The sequence below is a fragment of the Vipera berus genome (assembly GCF_964194415.1).
Source record: "Vipera berus genome assembly, chromosome: 3".
NCBI lineage: Eukaryota > Metazoa > Chordata > Lepidosauria > Squamata > Viperidae > Vipera > Vipera berus.
The window spans coordinates 96,371,833-96,392,520 of record NC_138204.1 but is presented as its reverse complement, the minus strand read 5'-3'; the positions used below and the strand labels follow the sequence as shown (position 1 = coordinate 96,392,520).

Sequence of the window (20,688 nt, the reverse complement as noted above, 5' to 3'; positions counted from 1 at the left end):
TTTGAAAACATTTCAAGGGATACCTTATTTTACAATATAATGAATCATTACATACCAGCTTTCAGCAGTTCAGTAGTTCAATTCTCACTGGCTTAAGATTGACTCAGCCTTCCATCCTTCTGAGGTCAGTAAAATGAGGACTGAGACACATAAGTAAGTAAGTGAGTAAGTTGCATATGCAAGTTCAAAGGCCAGGAGAATATTTCAATATGAATGCAAATGAATAAAAATAAAGTAAAATATATCCATCTATTCTAAGCTTAGAAATATTTCATGGGATACCTTATTTTATGTGTAATAAATAATGTATGATTACACAGACCTGGTGGTGCAGTGGTTAGAATGCAGTATTGCAGGCTTTGCATTCCCTTCGCCAGGAGTTTGATACTAACCAAGTCAAGGTTCACTCAGCCTTCCATCCTTCCAAGGTTGGTAAAATGAGGACCAGATATTTGGGGTCAATATGCTGTGTCTGTAAACCACTTAGAGAGGGATGTAAAACACTTTGAAGTGGTATATAAGTCTACGTGCTTATTGCTATATTAGTATTAGTGGTTACTAATTCAATTAATTTTATTTTTTGTTCTGGTCCTGTGGCTTCTGACAGGTATTTATAAATATGCATGTAGACACGTGAGTAAGTGAGTAAGAATATGCAAGTTTAAAGAGAAGGAGAATATTTCAATATCAATGCAAATGAAATAATTAAAGTAGAATGTATGGGCATTCATTTGGAACCATTCATTTTGAGGCAACTAAATTTGTTGTACTCAGGCCAATGAAATCAGTGAAATTAGCCCACTGGGTTTAAAGTAGAGTTTCCACTCATTTCACCCCCAGCACAGAGAAATCTCCTAGTCTTCATCTTGGAATCTGTCAGGATTCAGCAACAGACCAGAAGAGATGAAATGTTGGCAGATTCATCATTCCTTGCCCCATTCCTCATTATTTTTAAGTATTACCCCCATCCCCATAGTGCTTCTCTCCCATTGCTCTGAATGGAGGGAATTTTATTTAGTTCATAGGAATCTTAAGAAGTGTTCTGATTTAGAAGAATTGCAGAAGACCAAGTTACCTCAGAATCTATTACATCTACAACTTTATCTGCCAGACTTTTAACTATTCTAAGTTATTTTTTCAATGCATAAATAAACATATAGAAAAGGGAAAGAAATGTTAATATTGATGAATTAAAGTATTTTTCTAAAAGTATACATACAGGAATGCAACGTGGATAGTCAAATTTCCCATTCACACAATTAACTCTTAATGTTCTGTAACTTGGATGTAGTTTATGGCCTCTTAAACATTGAAATTCAACAGTATTTCCATCTGCGGAATATATGTTATCCCCATTGCTCCACTTCAGCTTTATATTGTGTTCTCTCATATCTTCTTCACTTGCTGTACAAGCAGCTGCAAAAGGACACAGATCAAATGACGTATAGAAATTTTGAAGTATTCATTTGATAAGACAATTAAAGTTTAGATTAAAAATTCTATGTTACAATAGGATAAAATGATTAGAGATCTATGTAAAAGAATTTTTCTCCCTCTTTGTCCCTCCCTTTTCATTTTGTCTTTCAACTATTATCAGTCATGAACTAAACTGCCTAACATACCCAAACCTCTTTTAAGAAAGACATTTTAGTCCCCTTCTTCCAAAATTCTTCATATTGAAGTCTGAATTAGGAGAAGACCACATTCAGGCAACTTTTCCTAAAATATCACCTCATATCTTCTTTTTCAACTTTGACTAATCAGGGTAGACATGATTAAGTCAAAAGAGAACAGTCTGCCTCCATATATAAATGCCTATTTAAAAAAAACAATAATTTTAGTTCTCTAGAGATTCAACTAATACTATTATTCAAAAAAAATCACCCTGAAATCAGTGAAAATAGCCCACTAAGTTTAAAGTAGAATTTCTATTCACTTCAGCTCCAGCACAGAGAAATCTCCTGGTCTTCATCTTGGAATCTGTCAGGATTCAGCAACAGACCAGAAGAGATGAAATGCTGGCAAATGTTTTTTTTCCCCTTCATGCCCCATTCCTCTTTGTTTTTAAGTATTACCCCCATAGTTCTTCTCTCCCATTGCCCTGAATGGAATAAATTTTATTTACATCACAGGAATCTTAAGAAGTGTTCTGATTTAGAAGAATTGCAAAGGACCAAGTTACCTTACAATCCATTAAGGTATTTTTTTCAATAGATAGATATAGGTGTATAGTCCCAGACACGGGACAAATCTTATTTCCTGTTTCGGCCTAGCCCAAGGCCATCTTACAGGAAGTAGCCACAGCAGTGGCAGCTCATATTTGTGTAATTTTTTTTTTGGCTTGCTAACAAAGAATAAAGGGAGACCAATATGATCATTTCAAACTTATTTGTTCTCATCAGTCAGCCATACCCTTCTGAGATTCGAATGATCATATCAGTCGCCCTTTATTCTTTGTTAGCAAGCCAAAATTTTTTTTACATAAACGGCTGCTGGGAAACGGCTGCCACCAGGGCACTCGACTGTGTTGTACCCATGCGACCTCTGACTCGGCGCAGATCCCGCTGGGCTCCATGGTTCTCGGTGGAGCTCCGGGAGATGAAGCGTCGGAGACGAGGTCTAGAGAGCGGTTGGAGATCCAGCCGGTCCGAATCCGACCGATTGCAGCTAAGAACCTTTATAAGGTCTTATCTTGCGGCGATAAGGACGGCGAAGTCTAACTACTTTGCCGCCCTTGTCGCGTCCGCAGATAATCGCCCGGCCGCCCTGTTTAGGGTGACTCGCTCCCTCCTTAACCAGGAGGTGAGGGAGGATCCCTTGCAGGGACGAGCCGAGGAGTTCAGTCATCATCTGACGGACAAAATCGCTCGGATCCGGACCGGCTTGGACTCTGACTGGGCAGAGTCTGATGTGGAGGAATCAGGCGGTCTTGAGCATGTTATCTGGACTGAGTTCGACCCTGTTTCCCCTGATGATGTGGACAGGATCATGGGGAGACTGAGCTCCACCACCTGTTTGTTGGATCCGTGCCCCTCCTGGCTAGCTTATGCGGCTCGGGAGGGAACACGAGGCTGGTTCCATGCAGTAATAACTGCTTCTTTGAAGGAGGGTGTCTTCCCTGCCGCCTTGAAGGAGGCGGTGGTGAGACCCCTCCTCAAGAAGCCTGCTTTGGACCCAGCTGTTTTAAATAACTATCGTCCAGTCTCCAACCTTCGCTTTCTGGCGAAGGTTGTTGAGAGTGTGGTGGCGCATCAGCTCCCTCTGTTCCTGGAGGAAACTGATTATCTGGACCCGTACCAATCGGGCTTCAGGCCCGGACACAGCACGGAGACGGCATTGGTCGCGCTGGTGAATGATCTCTGGAGGGCTAGGGACAGGGGTTGCTCCTCTGTCCTGGTCCTATTAGATCTCTCAGCGGCTTTCGATACCATCGACCATGGTATCCTGCTGCGGCGTCTCAGGGGGTTGGGAGTGGGAGGCACCGTTCTACGGTGGTTCTCCTCCTACCTCCAGGGCCGCTTGCAGTCGGTGTTGACAGGAGGGCAGAGATCCGCCCCGAGGTCTCTCATTTGTGGAATCCCTCAGGGGTCGGTTCTCTCGCCTCTCCTGTTCAACATCTATATGAAGCCGCTGGGCGAGATCATTCGTGGCTTTGGGGTGGGGTATCACCAGTACGCTGATGATACCCAACTTTTTCTTTCCACCCCGAACCAACCCAGTGATGCCCTCTCCGTGATGTCCCGGTGCCTGGAGGCGGTTCAGGTCTGGATGGGGAGAAACAGGCTTCGTCTCAATCCCGCCAAGACTGAGTGGCTGTGCATATTGGCGTCTCGGGTTAACCAAGTTATTCCACCTCTAATGATGGGGGGTGAGGTGTTACCCCCCATTGATTGGGCTCGCAACTTGGGCGTCCTCCTGGATTCACGGCTCAATTTTGAAGATCACATAGGAGCCGTGACCAGGGGGGCTTTTGCACAGGTTCGCCTGGTGTGCCAGTTGCGTCCCTATCTGGACCGAGACGCCCTACGCACAGTCACTCATGCGCTTGTGACCTCCCGTTTGGACTACTGTAACGCTCTCTACATGGGGCTGCCCTTGAAGACCACTCGGAGGCTTCAACTGGTGCAGAATGCGGCCGCGCGAGTTGTAATGGGGGTTTCCCGATACTCCCATGTAACACCTCTACTCCGCGAGCTGCATTGGCTTCCGGTTGCCCTCCGGGTGAAATTCAAGGTGCTGGTTATTACCTATAAAGCCCTATATGGCCTGGGTCCGGGTTATTTGAGGGAACACCTGCTGCCGGCATCAAACGCCCTTCGCCCAGTGCGCTCCCACAGGGAGGGTCTGCTCAGGGTTCCGCCGGTAAGAGATTGCCGGCGGGTGACACCCAGGGATAGGGCCTTCTCAGTGGGAGCGCCTGCCCTCTGGAACCAGCTGCCGGTGGAGCTGAGGACTGCTCCCGACCTCCGATCATTCCGCCGGGGCCTGAAGACCTGGCTCTTTGAGCTCTCGGGCCCAGGCTGAGGAGAAAATCTTAACTGGGGTTTTTAGTGTACAGGGTGAATTTAATGCTTTTTAACTGGTTTTAACTTTTTTATGTTTTGATTTTTAATTCCCTGTAAACCGCCCTGAGTCCTCAGGGAAAGGGCGGTATACAAATGCAACTAAATATATAAAATAAATAAAATATATATATATATATGTTTTAAAAATCTGCTAGATGCAGTAAATTGCTTTAGTTGCAAAATATTTGCTAAAAGGTATTAACATGTAATTCTATTGTTTACTACCATTTTCTTTATTTTACTGTTCCTTGATAATTGCCATTTATTTATTTATTCATTTATTTTTAAATTTGTATATTGCCCAATATTCAACAATTGATGGTGGGCCTCAGATCTTCATTAGAGACAACCACAAATCCCCTTTGAACGTCAATACACATCAATAATAAATAAAATGAAAACAAAGATTGTTAAGAAACTACACACACACACACACACACACACACACACACACACACACAGAGCAAAGCATTATAAGCAATTTCAGGTCAACTGACATTCCTACAGTTTACCTGGTACGACACATTTTGGAGGAGGTGACCACCCCCTTTTTGTGCAAGTGACTGTTGACTGCTGGTTTGCAAGAGAATATCCCTTATCACGAAGGGACGCGGTGGCTCAGTGGGTTAGGACGCTGAGCTTGTCGATCAGAAGGTCGGCAGTTTGGCGGGTCGAATCCCGAGTGCCGCGTAACAGAGTGAGCGCCTGTTACTCGTCCCAGCTTCTGCCCACCTAGCAGTTCGAAAGCACGTAAAAATGCAAGTAGAAAAATAGGGACCACTCCAGTGGGAAGGTAACAGCGTTCCGTGCGCCTTTGGCGTCTAGTCATGCCGGCCACATGACCACGGAGACGTCCTCGGACAAACGCTGGCTCTTCGGCTATGAAACGGAGATGAGCACCGGCCCCTAGAGTCGGAAACGACTAGCACGCATGTGCGGGGGAACCTTTACCTTTACCTTTACCTTTATCCCTTATCACAAACAAATGTAATGTTGTCACCTTCTATGTATGTGTTCTGGTAAGGATTAATGAAACGACCATAATAAATATATTGAGAAGGATTACATGTTTCTGAAAGCAAAACAGAACAACTTGGTTTTATCTTTTATGGTTCTTGGAAAGCAGTTCATATGACACATGATATCTAATTCACAGAGATGACAAGATATGAAGAGAGGAGGAAACTGATGAGAAAGAACCCTAGTTTTTTGTTTATATTTTACAAAAGACTCAGCTTTAACCTCTCTCATTTAAGGTTTCATTACTCCTTCTTTTGCAAACTGTAGGTTGCAGAACAAACTTTGGGGTCCCTTGAGAAAAAACAGCAGTGGAAGTATCACCCCAGCAGCCAGTAGAACTAAACCAGGGCTTTTGAACCTTTTTCACTCATTGTACCACTTTTAGGATATGGCAACATCCGAGTACCACCAGTCGCCTAGCAAGATGTCAAAAACTTGATGACCAAAAAAAAAGGAAAAAAGTGATGAAATACAGATAGTCCTCGACTTACAACAGTTTGCTTAGTGACTGTTTGAAATTATAATGGCACTGAAAAAAGTGCCCCCAAGCCAAAGTCAAGAAAGACACCTGCCTGCCTGCCCAGTGGCGCTCATCCTCCTGTCCGAGGTTTTTATTGTTGTGAGCATTTCTGTTGAGGATTGGCAGTGGGGGTGGGGTGGGGGGTATTTGGTTTTTATTCCCCCTGCCTGCTGGGTGATTGCAGCACGTTTTGCTCACTTCACATGACTCTTGGACACTGTGACTGTCATAAATATGAACCAGTTGCCAAGCATCTGAATGTAAATCACAAGACCCTGGAGATGCTGCAACATTCCAGCTGATAGGTGCTTCTTCTGGGCTCAGAAGCACCAGGATCAGTGCTGAGCTCCAGCTAGAGCCTGGCGCTGATCCTAGTGCTTCCACTGAGCCCTGACAGCCCCAAAGAAGCACTGATCCTGGCGCTTCCGCTGAGCCCTGACAGCCCTGCAGCTACAGCCATCTCTCATTCAGGCTTGTGCAGTGCTGCCACCAGTTCAGCCCATTCCCCTCCCCACTACCACTTTTCTAGGATGGTCACGTACCACCTGCCAGGTGCCACAGGTGGTACCCATACCACTGGTTGAAAAGTTCTGAACTAAACAGGCTGAAATCTCTGTAGGATACTACTTCTTGAAAGGCAAAGCAAGGTGAGGATAGCATCTGGGCTGTTTTGCTATACTTGGCAATATCTACTGCAAAGGAGAATTACTCACTGAAACACTTTAGTTCTGGTTCATAGCGAGAACTGTTGCATGTAGCTGTTTGCCATGTATTCTGTTTGCTTGCAGGCAGAAAACCACGATTGCAATGAAACTGAATTGTTTGTCGGTGCCGTATTGGGAATGGTTTGTAGTATTCCAAATAATCAGTCATTCTTCCATTTTCTATGCGGATATAGTCACAGCCCTTTGCTGCAGAAAAGGGATAGAAAAAATAAAGTAAAGCACTCCCAAAATTCAGAATATTCTATCAGTTCATTTACTTTGCTATGGTGTGTGCTACCATCAGAGATGTACCTGTTATTAAATGTTGTTGTTCTAGTGCAGGGGTAGGCAACCTTGGCTCTTTTATGACTTGTGGACTTCAACTCTCAGGCTCAGGATTTCTGGGAGTTGAAGTCCATAAGTCATAAAAGAGCCAAGGTTGCTTACCCCTGTTCTAGTGCAATAGCAGAATCTGACTTGGATTTCGGCCCTGGATCTGAAAAGAGAACAGAGTGACTATTAAATCTCCAGTTCGAAGGCATTAAGCAAAACGATGTGTTGAAACAGCAACAAGTTTAACTCAGAACAGAACAGAAGCTAGCTAATAGCTGCTGCGCTGCTATTTATACGGTTGGCTTCTAGGCTGTGAGCAATAGGCTTAAAGGAGCAGTTTCCCACACCAAACCTAATTATCAGCCTGGAGACAGTGATTGTCGCTCAGTAACAGCAACTGTTACGTAACACAGAGAAAGTAGGTCAGACATTAAGCAAGCAGTCAGACATTAAGCAAGTGAATTAAAACAGATAAGGCCAATACATTACACCCCTTCCCCCTAGATAGCACAAACTCTCAATTGTTTTACATAATCTTGCAGATATTTAGGCAGCCTTTGTGACTTCAGAACATCTAGGGGTTACAGGAATCTCCCGGTCTACCTGCTTGCCTGGTAGGGCTACCAGGGCTCTGAGGCTCTGAGGTTCAGTGGAGTCATAGTGACTCCAGTCCCTTTGGCTAGCCAGTCCTGGTTGGCCCAAACCAAAGTCCAATTGTGTAGTGAAGTTGCAGGGCTGTCTCTCAGTTCAGTTTGTCTGTCCTGAACAGTGGAGACAGTCTCTTTGACTCTTCTATGGCTGTTCTTCTGTCACCATGAACAAGAGTTCTTTCAGAGCAGGCAAGCTGCTCTATTGGACTGCTGTCATGTGGGCCCATTATTTGGCCCTCTTGGAAGTCCTGAGCCAGCGACTGATCTGCTAGCCGCCGATGCAGCTGATCAATGTCCCGGTGAATGACTCACCCATTATCCAGGACCACTTCGTAGGAGAGTGGTCCTGACATTTTAACAACCTTTGCTGCCACTCACAAAGCCCCGTGCCTGTAATTCCGGGTCCAAACCCAGTCACTCACTTCTAAGCTTCTTGGTGTCTTTGTCTGTGCAGTGTCTGAGGTGACTCTGTTGGGGTGCAGCCTGTCCAGTTTAGTGATTAAATGCCTGTCCAAATGAAGGTCAGCTGGGCTCCTGCCTGTGGCGGTACAGGGTGTTGGATTCTGGCAGAGGAGAAAATCGGCCAGCCTGTGGTGACAATCCCCTGTGACAATTCGTTTCAGGGATTCCTTGGTTGTGCGGACCATGCATTCCACTTGACCATTGGATGATGGGTGAAAGGGAGCCGACATGGTGTGCCTTATGAGGTTTGCCCTGAGGAAGGCCTGGAATTCTGAAGTGGTGAACTGAGCCCCATTGTTGGAGATGAAGGTGTCTGGAAGCCCATGTGTTGCAAATATTCTGTGCAGCACCTGGATGCTCCTAGCAGTAGTCATAGTGGAAATTGGTACAACTTCTAACCATTTACAGTGGCTGTTGACCACTATTAAAAACAGCTCTCCCTGAAAGGGCCCTGCAAAATCAATGTGGATTCTTGACCATGGTGTGTGAGTGTCCTCCCATTGGTGGACAGGGGCCTGCGGAATCTCCAGTCTGGATTGTTGATATGTGTAGCAACCATGTACTTGGGCCTCGATAGCCTTATCTAGACTTGGCCACCAAAGGTAGCTCCTTTGGTGGCCTTCATCTGGACTATTCCTGGATGGCCTTCATACAGAGACTGAAGAACCCTGGGCCTTAATGAGCTGGGGACTATGACTCTACTTCCCCAAAGAATGCACCCTTTATGAGCTGAAAGCTCATCCTTTCTCATGAAAAAACATTTGTCCACCCATCCTGTGTGAAACCAAGTTAGTACGTGGCTAAGTGTTTTGACAGCTGCTGTCTCAGCAACTACGTCTCCAGCATGGAGAGGACACTGGAAAGTCCTGTATGGTGTGCAGCCGGAGACAGATCTGGCTCCATGTGTGGCAAGGGCAACCTGCTAAGGCCATTTGCATGGCCTATTTCTTTGCCCAGTTTGTGAATCAGCCTGTAGCTGTAGGCTGAAAGGAATATAGACCACCTCAGGATTCAAGGAGACAGAATCTGAGGTGTCTGCCTGTTTGTAGTGAACAACCCTAGAAGTGGCTTGTGGTCTGTGAAGACCATGAAATGGCCATGCAAATAATCATGGAACTTTTTAACAACTTTTTGACAAGGCCTCCTTTTTTAATCTGTAGGTAATTGTGCTCTGCAGATGACAGGGTTCTTGAATAATAACCAATGGGAGACTGTTTCCCATCAGCCGACAAATGGCTCAACACAGCTCCAACCCCATAGGGGAATGCATCCCATGCGATGCAGACTGACAGCCTTTCGTTAAAATGAGTTAGCACTGAGTTCAAGGACAGCAGTGATTTGACTGCCTGGAAACTACTTTCATGGACATTGGTCTACTGTCACTGAGTGTTTTTGTCTAAGAGCCGATGTAATGGCTCTGCCATTGTGGCCTTATGTGGGAGGAATGCATGGTAAAAATTAAGAAGGCCCAAGAAGGCTTGAAGCTCCCCTTTGGGCCTAGGGCTTGGTGCCTGCTGAATCACTTTCAGCTTTGAATCCACAGGATGAATGCCATCGGCATCAATGTGGAATCCAAGGAATTCAGCTGACTGTACCACAGTCTTGCATTTCTCTTTTTTTAATTTAAGTCCCGCTATGCGGAACCGCTGAAGAACGGCTCTAAGCCGATCAGCCAGAACTTCTGTAGACTCCCCAGCAATAAGTACATCATTGAAGTAGGGGAAGACCCCTGGAATGCCCTTGAGCGTGCGCTCCATTACTCCCTGGAAAATTCCTGGGGCTACACTCACCCAAACTGTAGGTGCTTGACCTTGAAGGCCCCCCCAATGGATAACAATGGTTTGGGTAGCTGCCGTGGCTTCATCCACTGGCAGCTGTTGATAGGCCTGTGCCAAATCTAATTTGGTGAACATGCAACCTCCCTGCAGAGACGCCAAAATATGGTTGACAACTGGCACCGGGTACGTGTGCTGAAGTGCCCAGTTAATGGTGCACTTATAGTCAGCACATATTCATACTTCTCCATTGACCTTAAGTGGTGTTATTATGGGGGTCTTCCACAGCCCACTATCTATGGGCTGCAATACCCTCTGACTGGCCAGCTTATCCAGCTCTGCATTGATTTTGGGCTTTAAAGTGAAAGGCACTTGACGAGGCTTGACCCAGATTGGCATTACCAGAGATCAAGCTTGAAAGCTATTGAAGGGCCCTTGTACTCTCATAGGCTTGGACTGAAAACATCCACAAACTCTTGACAGATTGAAGACAAGTCTGCTGCTTGTGTTCGGTGAATGCCGGTTACTTGGATACCCAATGCATCAAACCAATCAAGCCCTATGAGGCTCGTGCATTGGCCTTCCACCATGACAACATCTAGTGGGCCTGTAAACCCTTTGAAATTAACAAGAAACATGGCTTTCCCCTTGACCGCCACTAGGGAGTATTGGAAGTCTGTGAGCAACAGGTTAGATGGCTGAAGTTTGATCCCTCTATTGCTGCGGTTGCATATGTGCCAGAAGGTTCCTTTGGAGATGATGGACATGGCTGAGCCTGTGTCCAGTTCCATTTTGCATGGAACTCCCTGAAGCTTGACTTGCAGTCGAAGTTTCTGCTTTAGAGGACGGTGGGCACCAGTGCGGAACATGCTCCTTCGGCTGGAGCAGAACCCTACTCAGTGTTGCCCCAGGGCCCCAGTACCTCTCCTGAATGAGTCTTCCTGCTGACGGTCCCTTTGGCGACCTCAGCAGACGGCAGCGATGTGGCCTGGTTTGCCACACACCCGGCATGTTGCTGTTCAGAATTGGCATTTGGCACATTGATGGCAGCCTCCGCCACCCATGCACCTAAGGAATGGAACTGCCTTGTCAGCTGGCCTCAGTCCCTTCTCCTGGTGCCTCTGTAGCTTGTCAACTTTGTGGTCTGAGTCATTGTCTTCCATCTGCTCGGCGTCCTCTTGGTGGATGGCTTCAGTGCTTGACGCACTTTTGGAGGACCACAGTGCTTTAACAGCCCCTCCAGCATCTTCATCCACCATGACCTCCTTCAAGGCCTCCTGTAGTGAGAGAGTCTACTTTGTGAAAAGTTTTTGTTGGAGCTCTCGATTCTGGAGTCCACAGACTACGTGGTCTCTTAGTCTCTCCTCCAAATCAGTGAAATGGCATTGTCAGGATGCTTGACAAAGAGTGGTGATGAATTCTGTAGCCGAGTCGCCGGGCTGTTGCTCCCACAGCTCAAAAGCATGCCTCCATGCTATAACTGATAATTTTGACTCAAAATGGTCTCAGAGCTTTTGCTTCAAGTCCGCGTACATGAAGGACTCTAGCGGAACTGGGGTGACCAAGTTCTCAGCAATATCACATGTGGCTGGGCCACACACGCAGAGGAGGGTCACAGTCTTCAGCCCGTCTTTGCCGACATGATTTGCGTGGAGGTAGTTTTGTATGAAAGAAATGTAGGATGCCCATCTCTCTGGGTGTGTCACATCGAATTCTTCAAGCTTTCCTACTTTCACCATGAGTTGCTTGCGTTGCTTGTTTCTCACATTGCCTTGTGCTGCTGGCTTCTGTGTAGGCCCTAGGATGGATCCTTAGGGCGAGGTGGTCTCACTCCCCTAGTGACTTCAGACTCTTCCGATGAAGCAGCACATCCCATGTTTGTCACCAGTGTTATATCTCCAGTACAAAGGCATTAAGCGAGATGATGTGTTGAAACAGCAACAAGTTTATTAACTCAGAACAGAACAGAAGCAAGCTAATAGCTGCTATTTATACGGTTGGCCTCTAGGCAGTGACCAATAGATTTAAAGGAGCAGTTTCCCGCACCAAACCTAATTATCAGCCTGAAGACATCAAGTCTGGCTCAGTAACAGCAACCATTACATAACACACAGAAAGTAGGTCAGACATTAAACAAGCAGTTAGACATTAAGCAAGTGAATTAAAACAGATAAGGCCAATACATTACAGTGACAATGAATGAAGGGGGAATAAAAGGTCCTTATTTCTTCTGCTTACAGTCTGCGAGGGCTGTGGGGAGAATGGAGTGGTATTAATTTGACATCTTCAATCTTCTACTGCAAAATGGGAGTGAACTTCTTTCTACCTTCCTGTTTTATCACTGCTTTTTTCTTGTGTTCTCCTGCATTCTAGTTTAAAAGTGCACCTCTTTCAGTGATGGGATTCAGCCAGTTTGCACCACTTCAGCAGAACCAATAGCTAATTTTTTTTGTTGCCCAGGCCCAGAATGGACTTCTGGAAGAGGCATCCACAGAGAGAATCGGTTGTTCACATATTTGAATCCCACCACTGACCTCTTTGTTTTTGAAATGATTTGCTAAGGCCATCTACTAGTGATTAATAGTGGTGAATGGCGGTGGGGGTGTGGGACAAGGTTCACGCTGACAAGCAACAGCTATAAAAATCACCTTTGCATAATTAGAGGTATGAATTATTGCAGCAGAATAGTATATAAACAGCAAAACCCTATATAGAAATGAAATTTAGCTGATGTGTACAGATATTGCTTTTGATGAAACCTGCATAAGTGTGCTTTTCATCTTTTCATCTCTTCTAGAGGGATTTGATTTTTGATATATTGCATTCAATGCTTCATTCCTGTTTAACTTATATTGTAATAAAGCCAATCTCCACAGACATCTTTTGATTGGCCTGACGAATCATACAATACTAAATGATCATGGATGATGATGATGATGATGATGATGATAATAATAATAATAATAATAATAATAATAATAATAATAATAACAACAACAACAACAACAATAACAATAACAACAACAACAACAACAACAACAATAATAATAATAATAATAATAATAATAATAATAACCTTGGAGGTCATCTAGTCCAACCTCCTGCTCAGGCAGGAAACCCTATACTGTTTCAGATAAAGATTTGTCCAGTCTCTTATTAAAAACTTCCAGTGTTGGAGCATTCACACCTTCTGGAGGAAGGTTGTTCCACTGATTAGTTGTTCTATCAGGAAATTTCTCCTTATTTCTAGGTTGCTTTTCTCTTTGATTATTTTCCAGCCATTGCTTTTTGTCCTGCCTTCAGGTGCTTTGGAGAATAGCTTGACTCTCTGTACTATCAAGCATCTGTATTAAAATGGGTGAAAGAATGGATAACTCCCAGAAATAATATATTTATTATTTGTTATATTTGGAGGGACACGATTTACAATTGGGGTGGCACGCTTTTTTGTGGTATGGGAAAAATAAAATTCATAAGTATTTCCAAAATCACTATATAAGAAATACTTTGCTAACAGTATGGGAAAAAATTAAAACTAAAATATATGTAAAAATTCCGGGGTGGCTATCAATGATGGAAGCTTTTTTACATCCAAACTTGGTAGACTTTGAAAAAAATTGGACATATAGAGATATTCTAAATACTGATGGGACATTAAAATCGAAACAAGAACTGGAAAATCAGGGTATCAAGCTTTCATGGTGGGCACACCTACAAATGCAAAATAGATATGAAAAAGATGTGAAACTGTATGGATTTTATAAAGAACAAATTGTATTTGATAAGAAATTTCTCTGATGAGAAATTAATTAAGAAAATGTATAATTTTTTGTTAATTTTGGAGATGGAAAGTGAACAAGCCAAAGAAACCATGACAAGGTGGGCAAAAAATGTTGGTTGTAATATAGAAGTAGAAAAATGGCAAAAATTATGGGAGAGAAATTATAAATTGACTATGTCAACTTCGTATAAAGAAAATCTATATAAAATGTTTTATAGACGGCACTTGCCACCAGCAAGGTTAGCAAAAATGTTTAAAAATATGTCAGAAAGATGCTGGAAATGTAAACATAACTCAGGCACATATTATCATATTTGGTGGACATGTGGTAAAGCAAAGGTTTATTGGAAAAAGATACATGCCTAGTTAGAAAAAATGTTGGGAGAACATGTAGAATTTAATCCTGAACTTTTTCTATTAGGTATAATGCCAGAAAAGATTAATAAACAAAGTTTATATTTGGTTCTACACGTCACAACAGCAGCAAAAATAGTCTTCATGCAATACTGGAAAAATGAAGGAGTACCACCAGAAGAAGAAGTAATTTAAAAAATATTGGAATGCGCAGAGATGGACAGATTAACTATGAGATTGAAAGATAAAGAAGAAACAGAATACTACCAAACCTGAGAGTCATTCTACAAATAGCTAGAGGAAAGAATTAAGGATTAGGAACTGACTATGTATTAGTGTTTTTGAATCTAGACAGCACGTTGGTTGAAAAACTAACATATGTATGTAAGAGAAAAACTAATAAAATATTTATAAAAAAATTTATAGGTATGAATTATTGCAGTAGAATAGTATATAAACAACAAAACCCTTCCTAGGAATGAAATTCAGCTGATGCCTACAGGTATTGCTTTTGATGAAACCTGCATAAAGTGTGCTTTTCATCTTTTCATCTCTTCTAGAGGGATTTGATTTTTGATATACTCCATTCAATGCTTCATTCCTGTTTATTTTTTATATTTTTTTTTATTTTAATCCCATTTATATCCCGCCCTTCTCCGAAGACTCAGGGTGGCTTACAATCTAAGCACAAATCAAATGTGCTTAGCAATAGCCTTCATTCTATGTATATGCCTGCTTATTAGGGCTTTCGCCCCTACCCCAAGCAGCATTATTAGAAAGTCAGCTTATTGCCCCCAACAATCTGGGTCCTCATTTTACCTACCTTGGAAGGATGGAAGGCTGAGTCAACCTTGAGCCTGGTGGGATGCGAACCTGCACTAATTGCAGGCAGCTGGTGTTACTTAAGGAGGCATTAGCCCAGTGCTCCACCAAGGCTCTCTAACTTATATTGTTTAACTTATATTGTAATAAAGCCAACCTCCACAGAAATCTTTTAATTGGCCTGACAAATCGTACAATACTAAATGATCATGGATTCTGATGAAGATGATGTTGATAATCGTCATCATCATCATCATCATCCATGGCTGGGCCTGGATGGCTATTGGATGCAGTCCCTATGGTTATGGGATTACCAGTCTTTGGATAGATAGTGGCTTAGCCACCATGAACCAACCCAGGCATCTCCCATCACCAATGATGAGAAGAAATAAAAAAATCCCATACCGGATCGGTCGTCACCTGGGTCAACAAGGACTGCGTCAGATGCTATGACTCCTGGACATCTGTCAAAAAATGGGCCACAGGGCTCAGTTGTTACTGCGGGGGAACCAGAGTGTACAACTGTAAAGCGACTGGAACAAAAGTGCAAAACCTGGACAACCAAAGAAAATTGAGAAATCATCCCATGCTACTACCAGACAGAACCAACAGCCAGGGGATTTCAAAAAAGAATGATGCAACTGTTGAAGGAAAAGCATCCGGAAAGTGACTTAACCAAACAAAAATTAATGGATCAAAGATGCTTCATCGTCCGTAATAAATTTTTTACAGATGTGAAAATTCAACATCTAGGAACTTTAGCTAAAAAGAAAACAACAAGCAATGATGATGAACAGGCTGAAGAAATTGTTCCAATACCTGAACAAACTGACCAACAAACTGACCAACCAGCGGAAGAAGCCACCACACAGAATGAAGATTCCCCTGTGCAACAACTCGAAAGTGTAGAGCTAAGTAATCTAGTGAAAATGCTGAAAGAAAAGATTGAAAACCACATCAAAGAAAACACAGAAAGAAAAAGACTGTCTGCCATCCATGAAGTGCATAGCAAACAAGTAAAAGATCTAATAAATGCTGTGAACAACAGTTTAACTTCCATCCCATCCAGCACACTGTATGAAACAAACCAACTAATGTACAGTACAGCCGCTGTTATAACTGCAGAATTGGGTTATAAAATGCCAAAAAAAGAAACCCACTGGAACACCAAAGTGGAAAATTAGACTTGAAAATAAAACAAAAAAACTACGAGGAGATATCAGCAAATTGAAATACTTGAATGAAGGAAACTAAAAAACAAAAAGCTGAAAAATAGTTTATACAAAAAATATAACCTGGAGGAAAAAACAATAACGGAAATAATGGAAAAACTAAAACAATATGTAATAGCAACAGCAAAGAAAATTGAAAGATATGAAGGACGAATAAAACAATATCGTGAAAATGTTCGGTTCAAAAGAAACTAGCACCTCTTCTATTGGTCACTTAATGAAAATCAAGTCCAAACTACTGTTCTCCCATGTAAAGAAAAAAACCTTAAACTGTGGGAAAACCCAGTGGAACATAATAAAACTGCCACCTGGATCAAAGATATCCAAAAACAAGCAACATAAAACAAAATGGAGAATATTGTAATAACCACCAATATGGTTGCAAAACAAGTTAAGAAGGTCAAGAACTGGAGTGCACCTGGCCTGGACGAGCTGCACGGATACTGGTTGAAACATCTCACCAGCTTCCATTACTGCATCGCCACTCAGTTTGATGAAATGCTTCAAAATGCCACAAGTGAAGAATGGTTAACAGCTGGTTGAACATACTTGATAATGAAAGACCCAGAAAAGAGCACAGAACCAAGCAACTACTGCCCAATTACTTGTCTGCCAACAAGATTCAAACCTTTTACAAGAATACTGGCAAATTCAATATTCAGTCACCTGATGGAAAAAAATTGTATCCGGTAGAACAAAAAGGAAATTATAAAAAATCAAGAGGAATAAAAGTTCAGCTGCTCATTGACAAAATGGTACTTAAAAATGCAAACGACAAAAAACAAATTTAAATATGGTGTGGATTGATTACAAGAAAGCATTTGACTCATTATCCCACAGTTGGATTAATGCATGTCTGGAAAACTTTAGAATCAGCAAAATTATCTGTACATTTTTGAAAGCAAATATGCAAAAGTGGAAAACAGTTCTAACAGCAAATGGGGAGAACATTGGTGAAATCAACATCAGATGAGGAATCTTCCAAGGGGACTCTCTTTCACCTCTACTGTTCAACATCACATTAATTCCATTGACAATAATATTATGAAACACAAAATTGGGATACCACATCTCAAGCCAGCATGGCAAGATAAACCATCTACTATAAATGGATGACTTAAAACTGTATGCAAAAAGCCACACTGAACTTGAATCAATGCTTAACACAGTTCAGCTGTTTAGCAGCAACATCAGAATGGACTTTGGACTTGGAAAATGTGCTACATTATCCATGCAGCGAGGAAAAATGGGAAAAATAGAAGGAATAGAACTGGGAAACGAAAGTATTATGAAAGCACTAGCAAAGGATGATGGTTACAAATACCTAAGCATATTGGAAGCAGATAACAACTTGAATGGAAAAGTCAAAGGGTCAATGCAAAAGGAATACATCAGGAAAGCCCACAAAATACTAAAATCAAAGCTGAATACTGGAAATATAATTAAAGCCATTAATACATGGGCAGTCCCAGTGATACGCTATCCAGCTGGAATTATCAGTTGGACTTTGGCTGAATTGGAACACCTAGAGCAGAAAAAGCATAAACTTTTGAATATGCACCACGCTCTACATCCATGAAGTGATATTGACAGGTTGTACCTGACAAGAAGAATAGGGGGCAGAGGGCTACTGCAAATCCACCAAACTGTAGAAGAAGAAAAACGAAGTTTGAATGACTATGTAAATCAAAGTGCAGAAAAATTGCTGCAGGCTGTGAAAATAGAGAGCATTATAAAAAATAACAGAAACAAAGGCAGAATATAAGGAAAAATGGCTGGTTGACAGATTAAATAGATGGAAAACCAAAACTTTGCATGGACAGCATTTGAAAAACATTAAAGGAAAATGTGAAAACAACTTGACATGGGCATGGCTTAAGATGAGAACCATCAAGAAAGAAACAGAAGGCTTAATACTGGCGCTCAAGTGCAAGCACTACAAACTAATGCCATGAAAGTGAAGATACAAAAATCTACTGACAATCCAAATTGCCGACTTTGGAACAACAAAGTTGAAACTGTTTCGCATTTAATATGTGAGTACAGCAAAATTGCGCAAACTGATTACAAAGCTAGACATGACTGAGTTGCTAAACGAATCCACTGGGCATTGTGTAAAAAATATGACTTGCCTGTGTCTGAAAAGTTGTGGGAACATAGGGTGGAAAAAGTTGTTGAGAATGAGAGGGTGAAGATCTTGTGGGACTTCCGAATGCAGACAGATCACCATTTGGAACATAACATGCCAGATATTGCAGTTGTAGAGAACCGAAGCATACAGTTGACTGATATCGCTGTACTAGGAGATTCCAGAGTTGAAGAAAAAGAACTGGAAAAAATTACGAAATATCGCGACCTGGCCATCGAAAGTGCGTGATTATGGATGAAACATGTAACAGTGATACCCATTTCATTGGGGCACTGGGAACTATGTCCAAAAACTTTGCAAAATACTTCAAGAAATTGCAGCTTCCTGCAATACCTCCAGCAAAGCTACAAAAAACTGAGCTACTCGGAACATCTTACATTTTAAGGAGATACTTGGTTGATACCTAGGATGCTGGCAGCAACCCGTGTCAGCTATTAATGCCAGTCAATTTGAGTGTTCAGTTGCCTGAGGCTCATGTTTAATGAAAATAATAATAATAATAATAATAATAATAATAATAATAATAATAATAATAATAATAATAATAATAATAATAATAATAATAATAATAATAATAATAATAATAATAATAATACCTTGGAGGTCATCTAGTCAAACCCCCTGCTCAGGCAGAAAATCCTATATCATTTCAGATAAAGGATTGCCCAGTCTCGTCTTAAAAACTTCCAGTGCTGGAGCATTCACAGCTTCTGGAGGCAGGTTGTTCCACTGATTAATTGTTCTGTCAGAAAATTTCAGCCTCTGAGCATGCACAGGCAGGGGCCTGGATATTGACAGTTCACCTTGCTCAGCTGCTCCATGTGGTGAGGAGAATGCTCTGCTGCCTGCCAAAACCAGGCCAAGGAAGAGAGCAACGCTTTTCTCCCTCCTCCAAAGGAAGGGAGACAAACCCGCATCACCACCAAGTCACCCTTCCTTCAGGCAAAGTAATCTCCTTGCAAAGCAAAACCTTGGGGGCTCCGTCTTTTGCAAAGGGCAGTGCGTGAGCCCACAAGCAAAGGAGGAGAGCAGCCAAACAGCCTGCTAGTCCAAACTACAAATACTGCTTCTTGGGTGTTGTGACTCAGGGCCAGCCTGTGGGTCCGGCAGCCGGCTCAGATGTCTCGGATGACTCAGATGAGGGGGAGGAGGAGGGTGTGGAAGACGAACTGGCTGATGACGGCTTGGAGGCTTCGCAGAGCCCCCAGCTGGGGCCCTCTTCTCAGCTGTGTGAGCCTGATAGTGCGGAGGATGATGACCCACAGCTGGCCCTGTTCAAGGACGCCCGACGCAGGAGGCAGTTGAGCAGGACCAAGCAGAGAAAGGCTGTGGGACTCCTCGGGAGGAGGCACAGGGAGACCACGCCCTGAACTCTAAATAAAAGGAGTGTTTGGGGAGGGGCTGGTTGCTGAAAGCAACCCTTCCGTTTGAGGATTCAAGTTCCAGTGTTTTTGTTTCTTGTTCTGTTGTTTGAGTAATAAATCTTGGCAGACGCTTTTCAGCCTTAGACGCTCTCCAGTCTCTACTGTTTGAACAGGGGTTTGCCTTATTGCAAGGCCGGTAGCAGGCTGGTTCAGAACATTGGGATGGGGTGGGGGGGAATGGAGAGGAAATGTCTGGAAATAATGCAATAACTTTTCCTCTTATTACTATTATTCTTCCAAGTTGCAAAGGAAAAGCAGAAACAGCCCAGCCGCGCAGGTCAAGCTCGGCTCTCTCTCACACTCCCTTAAACGCAGTTCATCAGTAGCTCTGGTGTTTCCCATGCTTGCAGCAGGGAGACCTGCAGCTTTTCCACTGACCTGGGGCAACTTTGCAAAAACCAGCAAAACAGCACGGAGGAGCGGGGCTCAGGTATAGCTTGCACATGACGATCCTGGGCTCCTGCCCAGCTCACTTGCTTGTGGAAAACATGCTGTTTGCTAAGTGAAGCTCCAGGATCAGTGCAGGGCTACAGATGATACATCTGAAGCCAGGATCAGCAGGAGCCTGCTGATCCTGGGACTTCACTTAGCAAGCAGCATGTTTTCCACAAGAGAGCTGGGAAGGAGCTGTTCACTTGCTAGCCCTTCCCCCCAAAACACGCCACTTGCTCACTCACTCTTTTTTTTTTTTTGCCCAAGATGGCGACGGCCGCAATCTAAGCTTCGGGCGCTCTTCGAGGGCTCCAAGGAATTCGCTTAGGGAGGCCCACGGTATGGTCAGGCGACTCTGGGGGTGGGGGAGTTAATAAACAGCTGCTGGGCGCTATTCTTTGCGGCGCTGAGCCCCCCCCCTCCAAACTAGCGGCGCTGGAGAACTGCCGCCTGCCGACCTGTCGA

General features: G+C 43.2%; 1 protein-coding gene across 1 annotated transcript in view; it reads right to left on the bottom strand.

Moving 5' to 3' along the window:
- Nucleotides 1-20,688, bottom strand: part of LOC308667065 (complement factor H-related protein 1-like) — a 122,341-nt gene that overhangs the window by 1,334 nt on the left and 100,319 nt on the right. The window contains exon 8 of the mRNA XM_081326142.1: nt 1,220-1,416. Coding sequence (XP_081182268.1) covers nt 1,220-1,416 — 197 coding nt within the window. The remainder of the gene's footprint in view (nt 1-1,219; nt 1,417-20,688) is intronic.